General features: G+C 45.3%; 1 protein-coding gene across 2 annotated transcripts in view; it reads right to left on the bottom strand.

Moving 5' to 3' along the window:
• Window positions 1-17,350, bottom strand: part of BRINP1 (BMP/retinoic acid inducible neural specific 1) — a 183,252-nt gene that overhangs the window by 20,630 nt on the left and 145,272 nt on the right. For both annotated transcript variants that reach the window (XM_049711018.1, XM_004269284.4), the window contains exons 6-7: window positions 9,107-9,343; window positions 4,470-4,692 (exon numbers count right to left, since the gene is read on the bottom strand). In XM_049711018.1, the coding sequence (XP_049566975.1) occupies window positions 4,470-4,692; window positions 9,107-9,343 (460 nt within the window). The remainder of the gene's footprint in view (window positions 1-4,469; window positions 4,693-9,106; window positions 9,344-17,350) is intronic.

A 17,350-nucleotide genomic window follows, 5' to 3' on the forward strand; every position in this document is an offset into this window, starting at 1 on the left:
TTCATCTTATTTGCCCTACATATAGGATAGTCACCTCTACCTCCAATTATACTCAATTTATCCTGTGGTGCTTAAACTCCAAAAAGATTCCCTCTGCCCCCAGTGACCCACAACCCCCAGCATTCACCTGCTTGAATCTGAGCTGGGCTTTTGGCCAATAGAATATGGTGGAAGTGATACTCTCTGACTTCCAAAGCTAAGCTGTAAGAAGCCTTACCGTTTCCTCTTAGTCTCAGGAGGCTGTCGTGTTTCAAGAAGCCCAGGCCACCTGGAGAGGGTACGTGTAGAGCCAGCATCCTGCCAGCCCTGGGAGTGAGCCATCTTGGATGTCCAGTCAAGGCCCCCTGTGACCCCAGCCCCAGCCGACCTGAGGGAGCCCCAGCTGTGCCCAGTCAGTCTACAGAATCCTGAGAGTTGATAATAAGTGTCGTTTTGAGCCCAGAAATCTTGGGTGAACTGTTTGGCAACAACTGATAAGCAGAACCCCCCTTTTGCCGTCCAGCTCAATATTAAAGTTCCAGTATGCCTTCAAACCAATTATCTATATTTGACTTCTCACTAGATTTTATAGGTAAACACGTCTTTGAAGTAACAATAAAATAATATTTATTGCCCTTGGGTACATTATTAAACTGTCTGTGCCTCAGTTCCCTTATCTGTAGAGTAGAAATAGTAAGACAGTAAGAGTACCTAGTCTGTAACGCTGCAGTGAGGGGGAAGTGAGTTAATTCACATGAGATGCTTAGAACAGTGCCTCATCTTTAGAATCCATATACAGGTGTCCCCTGCTTTTCAAAAGTCTGCTTTATGCCACTTCGCTTTTACAAAAGACCTTACAAGAGACATGTTTTCACTAACCTAAAGAAATCCAATGATTTTAGCTTTTATGAAGAAAGGTAATTGCTTCTTTGCTTTATGGCATTTCAGCTTATGAAGGGTTTCACAGAAAAGCTCTATTTTCGGATAGTGGGGGAAACCCGCACTCAGTGACAACTCTCTATGAACTGAGTCAGGCTTCTTGAATTTTAAAATCTTAATCCTCATACTTAATCTGAAGGCTAGTGTAATTATCCCACGTTGCAAATGAGGTACGTAAAGCCCTGTGGCTAGTAAACGGAGCCAGGATTTGGAGCCAGTCCCGTGTGCTGCTAAAGACCCGGGCTCTTTCCCTCTCCCACCCCCGCCCAACAATGCCACCCTTCTTGACACAAGTGATGGCATCTGCTTGGTGGACTCAGCCCCCATGGAGCCCAGGACACAGACAAATCGCAGCAGAGCAAGTAGTTCATTTGCAAATTCCAGCTTGCTCAGCTCAGGTGGCCCAAGGTCCCCAGTGTTAGCACCTCTGTCTGACACTGCTTCGTGGCAGGGAGGTGCCCTGCCTGCTGGTGTGAGAGACGCTCATTAAAGCCTCTGGTGCAGACGGCAGGAAGCAGCCCACAGCCAGCAAGGAGGTTCAGTTCTCCTGGGAAGGCTTCAGACGAATCAGCACAGCTGCATTTCTATGTCCCCTGCCCACCCCAGTATCCAATACATACTAAATGAATATAATTGAGTGACATGCCAAAGTGGAATTCCAGGCACCCTCTCCAGGTGAGTGAAGGAGGGATGTAATGATTAGGTCAAGTTTTCTTATCTCAGGAGGAGAGATGACAACACTGCGAGTTCTTTCTTTGCAGGTCCCGGCGGTGGCAGGGTATTTCTAGCTGTCTGTGCCTTGCAGAGGAAGAGCAAGTTACAGATGTGGACAGGTTTTGCACTCAGAATAGTGAGGCGACCTGCTCAAGGTCCACAGCTTGCTAAGGTTAGGGTGCAGTCTCATCCAACCCCCGATTCTGTTCCGTGTTCTTCCCGTTACCCGATTTTGTCCCTCCTTCCTCCCTTCTAAGGCCTGTCCAGCTCCTCTCTCCTCTGGAGCCCTCCTGAGCCTTCCCTAGACCCAGTGTGCTCAATGGTGCTCTACACTCTGTGCCCTGGGCACTCTGCTCACCTTTAATCAATGTGTTTTCCCCGTGTCTTTGGGCTTCTGGACTTTCCACTTCATTCTCTGGAGTGACAACCAGCAACACTGACAGGTGCTTTTGTTTAAAGTCTGGTAATGGTTAAGTGTGAACTCTTTTGCCCAGGTGCACAGCCAGTGTGGTCAGCCTGGGGATGCACCATTTCTCCACTTAGGGATCTGATCAAAAGCCACCTCTTGTGGTGTCTAGGCTCAATTATATCCCCCCAAAATCCATACAGTCAAGTCGTCACCCACAGTATCTCCGAATGTGACTCTATTTGGAGATAAGGTCTTTAAAGAGGTAATTAAGTTAAAATGAGGTCATTGAGGTGAGCCCTATCCCAATAGGACTGGTGTCCTTATAAGATAGGAGGATTAGGACACAGATACACAGAAAGAAAAGGCCCTGTGAAGACACAGGGAGAAGATGTCCAACTACAAGCCAAGGAGAGAGGCCTCAGGAATAACCAATACCTCAGTCTCAGACTTCCAGGCACCAGAACTGGGAAAAAATGCATTTCTGTTGTTTAAACCACTCAGTCAGTGGTAGTTAGCTGTGGCGGCCCTAGCAAGCTAATATATGTGGGGAGTTCTTCCCGACTGCCAACAGATTCCTCCTCACTCCTCCTTTAAGAGACATCTTTCACGGCACTGTCACCGCGTTCACTTCCGAATCTCCCCCAGTCCTGATGCAGGTCACTTGACTGATGCTCAGTGGGTCTAAATGGAATCCACTTCAGACCCTCACTCATGGTGGCAGTTTGGGCAATTGTCACAGATGACAAGGGAGCTATTTGTGACTGGGCCCCTTTCCTAGTCCCTGGTTCTGCAGCATTTCAACAAGTAAGCCACTGCCGGCCGAAATTCCATTCGTTTCACAATGATCACAAGCTAGATGAAAAGAAAGGGGCTCCAAGTTGGGGGGAATGGGGAGAACAGAGATGAGCATGGACGAGCGCAAAAGGAGAAGGTTTTATTATGGGAAATAGAAGAAAATCTGCTGACTAATGTGTGGGTTTTAGGTTAATGGGAACTTAAAATAAGGGGCCCTCCATATTGGCTGGTGTAATCAGCAAAGACTTCCTGAAGGAGGCAGCATTTGATCTGAGTCTAGAATATCGAGAGGAAAATGAGTGCTTGGGTGAGGGTGGTTGGTACAGAGGAGGATTTTTTTTAAAGAGTTTGGCGCTTTTTAAATTTTGAGTGCATGTGGAGCAGGGTGATTAAGAACACAGTACTTAGAGTCAAAGAGTCGGGGTATCTTGTCTGTCGTTCTTATATCAGCATCGTTGACTTTTGGGGCCAGATCACTGTTTGTTGTGGGGACTGCAGTAGCACTCACATGTGTTATGACACTCAGAAATGTCTTCAGACCTTTCTAAATGTTCCCTGGAGACAAAGCCACCTCCACTGAGAACTACTGACTTACACTGCTGTTTTGGACCAATTCCTTGCCCTCTCTGAGCTTCAGTTTTCTAATCTGTACAATGCGGGTAGCAATTGTGGATAAAATATGTGGCTGACACAGAATCTGTTAAGTGAAGGTGACTTAGCCTCAGTCTTTTTAAGAGTGGATCTATTTTCACTGAATAAAGTTGAGTGTGGAATCCCCAAACATGAAACAGATGAACGCATCAGCGCTCTGGCAGACGCAGGGTGGACAGACCCAAGCCTGCTTTCCTGCTCTTCCATGATGCCTTCATGGAAACCCTGGAGACACAAATACAGAAAACCCCCAGATGTAGCTCATGAATGCCCTGGGAGAGTGGAGTCTGAGAGACTTGGATTTGAATTCTCGCTCTTTCTCTGTGGGTCCCTGAGAAAGTTGATAAACCCTAGGTGCTATGAGGGCATGAGCCCTGTCTGGCTTGTTCACCCCTGTGCTCTCCATCATTCTTCAGAATACCTGGTACATCGCGAGCAGGGCTGGGACTAGGGTGAGGCCAGCGAGGCAGGTAGGCATTTGAGGAGGCGCTCCCTCCCAGGTGAGGACCCTGTCCTCGCATGACCGGGGGAGGGAGTGCTTCCTTCATGGTAGGTGCCTCCTTTGCTTCACTCTACTCCAGCCCCTGAGCAAAGGCCCTCAGTCAATAAATTGTTTGATTCATCAGTTAACCCAGTTTCTTCACCGTTAAGATGGGGATGCTAAAATCTGCTTTGCCAAGTAATTTTCAAGTTAGGTAATACATTTAAGCAACCAGAAAATGTCACGTAGCAGTCAGGGCTACTGCTAATTTCCTTCACCTGTCAGATGGATCAGACAGACTATAGAGGCTGAAAGTTCAGGGTATTTTCAGGAAACAGAAATCCAGTGCAGCCAGAGCCAGTAGGGGAGAAGCCAGAGACAATCAAGAAAACTGTGGGTCAGGACCATGCAAGGCCACGAGCTCCAGATACATCTTCCGTAGTACCTGTGCCCCCGCACCAGGTCTGAGCCTGTGGAGGTGGCAGGTGGGCCAGCACTTACCTCTCTCTAGGCAGCTGGTGGTTGGGATTGTGGCGGCAGCGGACGCTGAGGCCGAAGAGCTTGCGGGCAGTGCGCTGGATCTTCTGCCTCTGGGCCTCCGTGGCGCTCTGCAGGAGCTTGTAGCGGTTCTGCAGGTCCCAGTCGTTGCCCCAGTGCTGATGGATGCTCCCAATGGTCAGGAAGTGGTTGCTAGGGAGACGCTTCATGAACGATTTAAACTCATCTAGCAAGAGACAAAGGCCAAGAAGGCGGGCTGAGCATGACACAGCCCCCACCTGAGGCGCAAGTGCTTAGCCCCATCCACAAGCAAAGCAGGCGCACGATAAAGCCAACTTGTTGGAGGCCTGCAAACACGGAGCTAGCCTGCTCCACTCCTCGCACGCAGTGAAGAGGCCTGGAACTAGCCTGCTCCACTCCTCGCACGCAGTGAAGAGGCCTGGAACTAGCCTGCTCCACTCCTCGCACACAGTGAAGAGGCCCCTGTGTTTTCAGTAACGGGTCTTTTACTTTGCTACCGCAGGAGTGAACCTGCATCCCGCATCCTTGCTTCAGACAGGGCTGCCCCAACTTCTGTCATTTGAATGCCAACTTTATGACATTCACTTGTACTTATATTTACTTGTACTTATCTTTGAATCAATTAAAACAAATTTTTATCCAATCCAAGTAGAGAATCACTATCAGATGCCCTCGGTAGAACGGGAGGAGCTATAAAAATAAAGCTGTAAAAATAAATATAATGAAAATGATATTAATAAATTCTAGCCAAATGCTGTGGCCTGCTAAATGACTGAACCCCTGTGCCTGCTCTCACTTTGAAATTTAGGGAAGGAGCAGGTGATAGATGTGAAAGGATATTAGCAGCAACTGAGACATTCTCTGTGATGTAATCTTCAGGATCGACAGAGAACTGACATCGATCACCCTCCCCACTGTGTGCCCCACTCTCACTGGAAGCTGCATGTATGGACCACCTTACATCAAGTCACATTTTGGGAAGCTCCAGATGGGGACGAACTCTTGGGTCTCCTGGGTGAAGATTTCTGCCTCAGTTTGTGATGCTGAGTTTCAGTGTGTCAGCATGTGCTACAAGGTGACACAGCCTTAGAAGAAATTATCTAGGTCAGCTTTCTTGTTCTACATTTGGAGAAACTGAAGCCTCGAGTGGGAATATCATTTTCTGAAGGTAGAACAGTCCATGAGTAACAAGAGACAGGACTAAAACCTGAGCTGTTGTTTTCTGATCTAATACCTCCTACTCAATCCCCCACTCAACTATTGGGAAAGTTAAAAAATTAAGAGGTTGATCATTTTGCAGGAAAAACAGGCTAAATGGTTGGGATATCTATCTATCATCTATCATCTATCTGTCATCTATCTATCTAGCTAGCTATCTAGCTATCTATCTAGCTATCATCTGTCTATAGATATCTGAAGCTTGATACTTTCCATAAAACCTACAAGGAAATTTCAGGTATATTAGGCATTCTTTTTTTTCTAAAAAATGCCTTCTAAGCTCTCGATAAGCACCAGGGTCAGTCTTAAACATCTACAATATATAAGTGATTTTACAGCAAACATACGAGGTGGGTGCTTTTAGTGCCCCCTTTTATAGAAAGTAAGACACAGAGAAGTTAATTAACTTACCAAGGTCACACAGCCAGCAAATGGTAGAATTAGAACTCTAGACTGGCTCCGAATCTTATGCTCTTATGTAGCATGTTACACTTACTCTCAACACATAAAGAGGATCAGTGAATTGAGAGGGAAAAAACTACATATTTTTTAATATATTAATATCTTTTCTGTTAAGGTGCTGAAACAGGAGTCTCTGACTCCTCAGGAACCTTGTTATAGACCGTTAGACATGCACGAGTTCAGACTGATTCCTGACCCTTGGATGGCTGTATAAGCATTAGTTTCTCAATGCCTCAGTTTCCCCATCTGTCAGTAAGAGCATCTAATTCAAATCTTGAGAGACGCTGTCTGCCTAAACAGTTTTCGATATCCAGAAGGTGCTGAGTGGATGGCTGTGTAAGATTGGGAGGATACACACGACGGTGCTGACGGATTTACTCAGTGGGCTGGCTGGGGGCAGGGGACTGGCCCTGATGACGCTGCTGCTCTGGCCAGTCCAGCTCTCCCCGCCACACAGCTCATCCTGCAGAGGGCTCTGCTGACCTCGGAGGAGAGAACAGTCCTTTCAAAGAACCAGAATTTGGGTCAGATACGAACACCTAATTAAAAAGTGAAAATGATTTCATTTTCTTGACTAAAAGTAGAAGGGTTCCCTCCCAATAAAGGAGGCATAGACCCCCATTTATGTGTGTAAACTAGGTCCTATGTGACCACTAACTCTCGAGCCTTGAAGGAATCAATGGCTTTGACCTTTGGCCAGTCATCAATTCCTCCAAATTACTTGGGGCTGAGTCCTTAAGGTTATGGGTTGCAAAGGAAAACGAGGAAAGTGTACATGTACGAGCCACATACACACGTGGATGGATGGCTTTGTTTTCATGGGTACAAACATTTCAAATGGATGAGTTGAGTGCAGGATATCTAGAGGAAAGGCGTGCTTTTGTGGAGAGACAATCGTGACACAGAAATCATTTCTGTGGCCTTTTCAGCTTACCCTGCAGCATCTCAGCTTTCTGAATTTCCTTCCACACCCACCCACTCAAAGTGGCTTCTCTTCCTTGGGAATAAGGATTCTGTGCTAGGGATTCCTACTACTTGTGCACACAGCCTACACCCCCCTCTGCTTTTTAGCAATCAGTAGAATCTCTTTTCAAAAGCATTTTATCAAATGCTTCTTTTGTTTGAGGCCAAATAATCATCATAATACATTTCCATCATGAACCTCTCCTCTTTCATGGATTCCCAGGATTTTAAATGGACTAATGGGTGCAGGTTCCTAAGGCATCACAGCTCCGCTCGATGACCCCGTGAGAGCAGAATCACGGATGCATTCTGCGCTCCCAGAACTGGTGGGAGGCCTAGAGATCACGGAAACCAGTGGTTTTCAAACACAGCGCTCTACAGCTCCGCTTTTATCTGCGGTACACAGTGGCCCCAAGGTAAGATTTTGTTTGATCAAAGGGTTTCTTGGCTAAAGATTTAAATAAATTCAAATATTAAAAACACAAACATGCCCTCTCATTTATCAGATGAGGGAACTGAGGCCTGGGGGTGGGTAAAGTAGAATTAATAAGTTACAAAAGCTGCTATGAGCAGTGGCTTTGGAATCAGGCATTCCATTACCAGCGCTGTCATTTACTAACTACGTAACCCAGGGGAAGACACTGGGTCTTGACACCCTCCCTCCTCTAGAACACAGGAATATCACTACTCACTTTAACTCAATCTATTAACGTTGTAATAGATTTAAGGGATATATGGTTGTGTTAAAAACAGAAACGCTCCCTACATACATCCATTTATTTAACAGATCTCTGAGCACATATTAAATGCCAAATATCTACTTGGCATCTCTTTTTGGAAGTCTCAAGGGTTCCCAAGCTTTTCATGTCCAAAACTGAGTACACAGTCTTCTTTCCAAACCTTCCAGGGTGTTCTAGCTCTGTGAATGGTACCAGCACCCATCAGATTGTCTAGCAAGCATACCTAAAACACATCCTTGGAGCTCACCTCAATGCCCTTCCCTTGAACTCTCAGAGTCAATCTACCATCAAGCCCTGCTAATTGTTCCTTCTAAATACCTCAGCATCTCTGCACGTTTCCCATTTTTACTACCTATACAACCCCTGTAACTCACATGGCAACCACCTCTCTCCCAGGCGCCTCCCACTGGTCCACCTGCACTCACCCTCTGGTCTCTGCACACACTCAGGTACTGAGACTCTCCCTCGAGGCGGCCTCTCCTGACTCCCTGGCCATACTGCCCTCCAACGCCACGAGATTTGCTCACAGGAGCCCCTCGCTCCTTACATACATATGATTAGCATGTCACTATTCTCTGCAGAGTTACATGATCGGTGCCGGGATTGCCCATTAACTAGAAGCTCCACGAGGCAAAAACCCAACTTTGCACCTCACCTACTTTATGGCCTCGGGTGACTGATGTTCCTCCCCTGAAATTCATTTTTCTCAACCACAAAAACAGGAAATAGCTAAGTTACCTGAAAAGTGACTTCCAGCTATGAAAGTCTGTGAATTCGTTGGATATCTATAGCAATATCTACCTATGTATGTACATATATATAGATATATACATATCCATACTTACACATATATGTGTGTTCATTTATTTAGGGAGACAGGTATACACACGTGCACACACACACACACACACAGACTCAGGAATCAATACAACTAGCTTTGACTCCCCTCTCCAGAGGCTTCCTAGGTGCTATGACGCGTTATTCTCTCTGTCGTCTGGGTACCACAGAAGCAATACATCATAGGACCACGAACTTGATTATGTTATTCAGTATTCCACTCGCTGGAGACTTACTGAGTGCCTACTCTCTGATGGCTGCTAGGACGGCTCTGGACCCTCCAACGTGAAAGGCTTGGGGGGTTACTGAGTGCTCCCCTCAGCTATACTAATTCCAGCGAGATCATTTTCCCGACTCGGCAGGGCACCATTCATGCAGTAGTAGCATCAGGCTCTCTACCTGAATTCTCCAGGTCCTTGTAAGCTTCGGCCCAAGACTTGGCCATGTTGGCCAGCGTGTACTCCATGATCTGGATGTCGGTGATGGGGCAGTTGCACTGCGGGAACTCCTCGGCACACTGGCATCTACACTGGCTGTTCTGGCACACGTATTCCCCCTCACCGTTGCACATGATGTAGCTCAAGGCTGATTGGACAAATTTCTCTTGCAGATACTGAGGGAAGATGATCTGAAGACCTGTTTGAGAATAGCAAGGAGGGGAAAAGGAAAGGTTAGAAAAGGTGTTTCATTAACAGTTTCGAGAGGTGATGTGTAGGACTCCGAAGCTGCTAGCTTTCTCTTTGTGTAACCAAACTATCTCTGGGCCTGCCTAGATCCACACAGGGCATAATTGGCAAGGCCTCCAGTTGCCTTGCTTCTAGTTAAACTTCTCAGGTCATGACCTTGGCCACCTCTGCACTGCATACTCTATTCTGTGATATTAGGACTGAAGCTAGAGCCAGATCTGTTAATATACCTTTTCCATTTTGGGAGAAAACCCTTACTGAAAGCACAAGATTGCCGTTTATTTTTCCTTATTTCCTTCTTTTCTTTCCTTTTCCTTTCATCTAATATTTATGAACCCTATTTATGAAGCACAAGCCCTGAGCTAGGCACTAGGTCTATAGAGATAAAAAAGACACGACCTTTGCCCTTGGGGAGTTTATAATATAATCAGCAGGGGTAGACATGGACACACATCATCATAACATAGCTTTATAGACCCAGAGCACAGTCAGCCATATGAGGTAACTGGACAGCAGAAGGCTGCAAATAGCATTGCTGGGATAGCAGGGAAACGTTTGCAGAGGAGATATTTGGGCTGGTTGAAAAGTGAATAAGAGATCATTATGTAAAAAAGAACAGGAAGCATACTCTAAAGAGAGGGGTAGCAAGAACTAAGACTTAACATGTCTGGGAGTTGCTGGTGAATGAAATGAATTTGATGGGTGGGGTTGCAGTGCTGGAGGAGAACAGGTTTTAGAAAAGGGCAGACGCCAGAGTGCAAAGGTCGTTATTATATATGCTAAGGAACTTGGACTCCATCCTGTGAATAATGGGAATACTTTGGTAGTTTCCTGGGTAAGGATGATAGAAATAGAGTTATATAATTGAACAGGACCACAGTATCACTCACACATACACATAATGGCATCAAATTAAATTAATTATCTCTTCTTTGCTTAAAAATGAAGAAGGCAAAGCCCACCAAGAGGAAATGAGTAGTTCATGGTTATAAGATGAGTGCTGTTGACCACACCTCATGATTTTTTCTCTACACTTGACTAATCAAAGTCCTAAGCCAGAGGGCCAATGATGGAGAAGGATTTATCTGGGCACGAGTACTAACTACTCTTGTACCTATGAAATGTCAGCACAGCAGGCCAGCGCCTATGGTGCCCAGAAAAAAGGACAACTCTGGGCTAAATTAATTAATTCAAGCACTTTTGCCTGGGACATTTCTCTCCACCTCATTTGGAGCTGCCAACAGTTTTTGCCACCAGTGCATACTGGGGTAATGGTTTTACTACCCACTGTGTAAAAGAGAACTGTGCTATTTGGATTAAATTTTTTTCTCATTCGTGCTTCAGGGACATCCCTAATCCTACTCATCAGGGATCTTCTGAATAAACTCAGCATTTCTTTCACTCTCGACTTCAAAGTTTTGTTTCTAGATTTTTATCTTTGTTTCTCTTGCTTTCAGATTATTAAAAAAAAAACGAAGCCCATCATTTCAACCTGTCTTCATATGGCAGCTAAAAAAAGACTATTTTCAGAGGGGCCTTGTGAAAAAGAAGACTGTGCTTCTAGTATGCCTTCTGGTAGGAAATCATAACACAGTAGTTAAGAGCTGGGCATTACTAGAGTCAGGCTTCTCTACTGACTACCTAAGTCATCTCAAGTTAGTTAGTCAACCTCTCAAAGGCTCCACTTTCTCTTCTCTAAAATGGAGACACCTTTAGTACCTACATCAGAGGGTTACTGAGAGAGCTAAGTGAAATAATTCTTTAGAATTGTCTAGAACAAGTCCCTGACGCATAGCAAGCGAACACATGTGATTTATTCCTAGTTTTGATGATGATGATGACAGGGATGCCATTTCTCTGATTAAAGTTTTTTTAAAAGTTTCAACAGAAACTTCAGGATAAACAAAGGAACAATAGCTGTGAGTATCTAATCAGAAGAAGAAAATATCTAGAAGGCAGTGTTTGGGTATTTGGAGAGCTTCCACAAAAAAGTGGGGTCTAGAATTATGTGTTTGTTGAACCAGCACTGGTGGGAGAGCTATTCGGAAAGGTGGATCCTTTGTCAACATGCACGGAAGACGTTCTAACAGAGCTGAACAGCCCCGGGGCGATGCTCCATCACAAGGCTGGGTGGGTGAGTGCCACCCCAATGAGCAGAGGGTCCAAATGAGTGAGCCACTGCTCAGAAGGGCTCCTGTACGGAGGGGTATGATGCAAATACCAAAAGGTAGAGCAAACCAAATCAAGCAGTAAAGTCCTTCTAAACCAAGTCTCTTTCTTTCGGCGTATGCATTATTGAGTCACTTTATCTGTATCACCATGTTCACTTCCAAAGCAAAATTTATTTTTAGCTGATCCCAATCCCCTACAGGCATCTAAGTCTATGGATTGGGGTTAAGTTTCTGTTGCTTAAAGACATTCTACAGACTATACTCTCAGTCCTACTTTTCTAGCTTGCTCATCATTTTCTTTCTCCCCCTTTGTAGGGGATAAAATATTCTATTCTTAGTCCCAGCCCAAAAGGAATCTGGGGAGAGCATTTTTCAAAAATTGCATTAAATCATTTCTCCATCTGGCAAGGATACAAAAGGCAGTATTACCTACCCCATGTAACACAACTGAAAACAGATGAAGTTTGGGATTGGGGGGTTTCTGGGAACAGCTGAAACACAAAACTGGTTGCTCTTTAAAAATGGAAACCCAGAACCTGCCAAGCTGTCTCTGAGGCGGAATCTCCTGGGCAAATTTGAAAGAGAATAATGAAGACATAGCAATTAAAAAGCACTTTTCTGCAAAATGTCATTACTGTTTAAAGTTACATAACCATTTCTCCAGCAGCGGAGGTTCACATAGCAGTCACCGGCAGTGTCGTCTCCCAATGACCTGTGTCCAACAAAGAGGCCCATTGCTGAGCACCTCCTACATGGGCGCCTGAGTCCTGCCGGCTTCAATGGGAACCATAAATAATTTGGAGGGGGATTTGGCCTGGGGAACCACAGTTTGAAAGATATACAGCTGCCGGCTGGGGTGGAATCTTCTGTCCCCAGAGTTCCCAAAGATATACACACACACACACACTCACACACACGGAAAGGAAAACTGAGAAAATGAGAGAGAGAAAAAGGCCACCCTTGGTGCCAAGCATATAAATTTGGCCTCACAAAACCCAGGAAGGCAAGAGTTGAAAGCGCCATTTGCACAGCGACTATCCCAAGCTAAACATATGGACTCTGCACCCCCAGCCCAGTCTTGTTATACTTAAAAAAAAAATCTTGTACTTTAAAATGGCATGTTCTGCTGTTCCACAGTGGGCACGATGTCGATGTGGGAACCCCCATGTCATCTGCCTTCTCTTTTCCTGATTTCTGCCCCATCTTCCTCAGTCCCCCCTCCTGCCTGACTTCAACACGCACGTTGCACGATACCTTTGTATTTTACGTACAGTCTCTGTGCTGTCACACGAGAGGGTATCTCTATTTCACTGACCACGTCCTTTCTCTTCTCTCCTTATCCTCTCTTCTTTTTTTTCAGGACACACGGGCATCCTACCCTTTTTCAGTCCCTCTTTTGTGCCAGTCTTATTCTTTCTACAGTCTCTGCACTTGTCCTCCCCTGTGCCTGGAATATTCCTTTTCCAGATCTCTGCCTGGCCCCCTTGTCCTGCCATCCAGACTTGTCCAGACCACCCGAGTTAAAATGTCTCTTCTATTTGCTTCACAGAATTAGTTTCTGAATGAAATTACCTTATTCATTTGTCTTCATTTTTGTTCCATCTCCCCCATTAGACAGTGGGCTTAAGGGGGACAGCCCACTGTCTAATGGGGGAGATGGGCTTTAGGGGGACAGAGGCTTATCTGTCCACGACAAGCCCCCAGAGTGTAACTTAAGACCAAGCCCGGTGGAGGTTTCAGACTCTCATTTGTTGAATGAAAGAAGCATCCCCTTTCTCATCCCAACTGAAGAGAAAGTTGTCCCTAAAACCTTTGAGGCCATTAGAACTGAGGACATGTCCATAGTTCCACAACTACAGTAAAAGACTCAGGACTTGAATCTCGGAATTTGGACTGAATTCTGAAACACTTGCAGGTCCTTCCGCATCTCCAGTGGGTAAGTGTGGAAACTGAGACGAATGCCTGGCTTGGGGCCTCTGTGGTACCTATGGCACAGAGTGGCCTCTAGGAATGTTTTAGCCCCTCTGAAACTCAGTTTTCTTGCCTGTGAAGTTAAAAATTCCAATAACCACCTTCCAGGGCCGTTGAAAAGGGTAAATGAGGGGAGAAAAGGCATAAACAGCACTTTAGCAAACACCTGACTTTTATGGGCTGAATGTTTGTGTCCCTCCCACCCCAATTTCATATGTTGAAACCCTAACCCTGTCCCACCTTGTGATGGCATTAAGAGGTGGGGCCTTTGGAAGATGATTAGGTTTAGATGAGGTCATGAAGGTGGGGTCTGCACGATGGGATTAGTGCCCTTATAGTAAGAGGAAGAGACAGGAAGGCATGCACCCTTGCGCTCTCTCGCTCTTCCTCCCTCTCTCTCTCCCTCTCCCCCTCCTTCCCTCCTTGCCTCCCTGAGCACACACTAAGAAAAGGCCACGTGAGCACACAGTGAGAAAGCAGTTGTCTACAAGCCAGGAATGTGCCTTAATCGGACACTGAATCTGTTGGCACCTTGACCTTAGACTTCCCAGCCTCCAGAATGGTAAGAAATAATGTCTCTTGTTCAAACCACCCAATCTATGGTATTTTGTTATAATTAAGTGTTCAATAAATGTTAGGCTCCTCCATTTACACCCTATTAGAACATAATCCATTACCTGGACCAAACTTGAGCCCTTCTTGGAAAAATCCTTCTTGAGTAGCCCCATTTGGGCTAGTAGGAAACATGCCAAGAGTGCAATTTGTCTTAATAGCATTACAGTAATTATTGTAGGTGCTCATTATTATTGTTCCATTGTTTGTACTTCAATGAATTTTCCTTCCTTCCTTCCTTCCTTCCCTCCCTCCCTCCCTCCCTCCTTTCCTTCCTTCCCTTCTCTCTTCCATCTATCTTCTTCTTCTCTCCATCTCTCTTCCCTTCTTTCCACACATATTGCTTAAGCTCTACTGGGTGGCAGGCACTGTGCCACAGATACCAGGGTGAATAACGCAGGCAACTCCCTGCCCTCGCTGACCTCACAGTTAAGGAAGGAGACAGACCTGTAAACAAGCTGCTTGGATGCAGTGAGACCAGTGCTTTAGCAGAAGCACAGGATTGCTCGGGGAACACACGGGAAGAATACCTAGCCCAGCATGGAGTAGGGGTGGTCAAAGACTCACTTCTAGAGGAAGCAGCATTTAGGCTGAGACCCAACGGATTAACAGGAGTTAGGGGATGGGAGATCCACAGGAAGAGTGTTCTAGAAAGTGGAAACAGCATGTGCAAAGGCCTCAGGAAATATTATTCTTTCCAACTAAGAACCAACTTAGCCATCACCTTTCTTTCTGATTAAGGTTCATCTTTTTTTGTTTGTTCATTTACTTCCAAGTTCCCTAGAGAAGAACAACTTCCGGCACCTCAGAGAAGATCACAACTCTGAAGGGAAGAATGACACAGAGCAGAGATCTGTCAGCTCATTAGAGGAACAGCGCTTCTTACAACAACAAAGGTCAAGGATCCTGGTCTCTTACAGGCAGGGAGTGAACCTGAGATTCAGAAAAAGAAAAAGCAGCTCACTGTGCTTCTGAGTTTCAACCACTGGGGGGCGCTAAAGTAACAGAACTTTCAGGGTAATCTTACATTGGATCCCTGGAGACCTTTGAGGACATTGTCAATATTGCTGTTGTCAATATTGCTGTGTAAAGCAGGCACCTGGTTCAGGTGACTGTGCTCAGTGAGCTAGGGAACACTTAATGTCTGGAAAAGAGGACACTATCAACAAAAGCCAATCCAACCTTCATCCCTGACCCTGACCCTGCTCCTCTGCTGATAGGACCTCTTAGCCACTTTCTCCTTCCTTCAACAAGCAGCACCTGAGGCACTGCTGGACTAGATGTTTCCTACCTTCTAAGGACACAGAAGTGCTACCTGGAGATTCAAAACTAAAGTTCAGAATCCAAGAGACAAAAGCCTTAACTGATGATTAAAACATAAAGTTGTATGATGTCTGGTAAATAGTAGGTGTTCAATAAATATATTTCAAATATTGAATAAGCCAGTGATTATTATGAAGATGAAAGAAAATAAGCCTGGGCATGATAATTATGGAAGACTTCGTGATGTGAGTAGGATGTGGGTAGAGTCTTGAGACACGAGCCTGGTCTCAGTAGATAAAGAAGGGCATCCCCAGCGTTCCATGGAGAAGGCATATACGCTGCACAAAGTTGGGTCAGTGTGTGCATACCTTGTATCAATCTAAGTCTTGTTCAAGGCAAGAGTTCTATATCTTCCTTTGGTTTCCCTCAGCTTTGTTTTATTTTATTCTATATCCTAATTACCTAATATAGTAATATTTTTGATGGATTTGCTCTTTTCTGACCTATTTCATTAAACATTAAATGTACGATCTCTTACAGTGCTAAGAGGAAGAGGGAAAAATACAGGTTCTGTTTTGGTTGAGTATAAATATTTTTCTATCCTGTTCTTGCATCAGAATGTGGCCCCCTGTAGATCTCTCAGAGCCCTATAGGAGTCCCACCTGTTGTCTTGTACCTGCTAAGTTCTGCTTGTCAAATTCTGTCCATTTCTGAAAAGCACGAGGCGAGGAGAAGGACAGCAAGGATTGTACCTTTTGCAAAAAGTCAGCCTGACCCCCTTCCTGTGAAAGCCCAGGGATTTCAGACTGGCAGATAAAGGACTTCATGGTTCCAGCAGTCATTCTGAACCTCAGTGTAATAAAGGCGTGCAGGTCAATTACCCATCTGTTTGTGTTTCTATTGCCGTGAATTACAGTATCTATCGCTGACAGCTCATTGGAGTGGAATGGAAATAAGATGATAATTCACAGGGTGAAACTGTGCAGAAAGGGCAAAAAGGCTATGATCTCACTCAGAAGCTCAGCCCTGTCTCCATGACGGGTCATTTGCACTCCAGGAAATGAAGAAGGGCAGCTACCTGGGGGGAAAAGTGGGTGGGTTCTGGCTCCCCCTTCTGGATAGAATAACCCTGCGGGATCTTGAGGAGTAGACATGGAACTCTTGGAGGAAAAATACAGGTAAACGATATTCTGCACAATAAAATGAAAACCTTTTTAAACCAGCAGAAGTTTTGAGGGGTGACTGGCAGTATAGAAAGGTGACCCCGTAGGGATGCTCCAAAGAACCTATTAATGCGTATTCAGTGCCCCTCCCTCAGTGTCCTGCCTTTGAAAAATTACACACTCCCACCCTCTGAACTCAGATAGGTTCCCGTGACATGTTTGGGTTAATGAAATGTACAAGTGATGTCTGCAACTTCCAAAACGAAGCTACGAGGACCCACATATGGATCCATCAGATTCTCTTTTCCCATCACCACAAGAACAACAATGTTCCATCTAGAGGCCACTGCTGTTCTCCAGATAGATGCCTTCTTCATTCTGTGAAGCAGAATCACAAGTGACTTGTGACCATGACGTAGCATCAGTAAGAAATGAGTATTTACATTTGCCAGCCACTGAGATTCAGGGATTGCTTGTTAGCACAACATAACCTAGCCTGTACTGATGGATACAGGAAGTGGCAAACTGGGGCCCGCGGGCCTATTTTCACAAATTAATTCTATTGGAATGCAACCACACAGATTGAAGTATTGTTTACAGCTGCTTTCACATTACAATGGAAGAGATGGACAGTTGCAACAGAGACTGTGTGTGACCCACAAAGCCTAAAATATTTACCATCTGGCTCTTTACAGAAAAAGTTGGCCAGCCAGTGTACTAGTTGATCATGAAGATTCTTTCAACCTTGATTTTCTGAGTCTATTCTCTGCTGGTCTT

This window comes from Orcinus orca, chromosome 6, assembly GCF_937001465.1.
Source record: "Orcinus orca chromosome 6, mOrcOrc1.1, whole genome shotgun sequence".
Classification (NCBI taxonomy): domain Eukaryota; kingdom Metazoa; phylum Chordata; class Mammalia; order Artiodactyla; family Delphinidae; genus Orcinus; species Orcinus orca.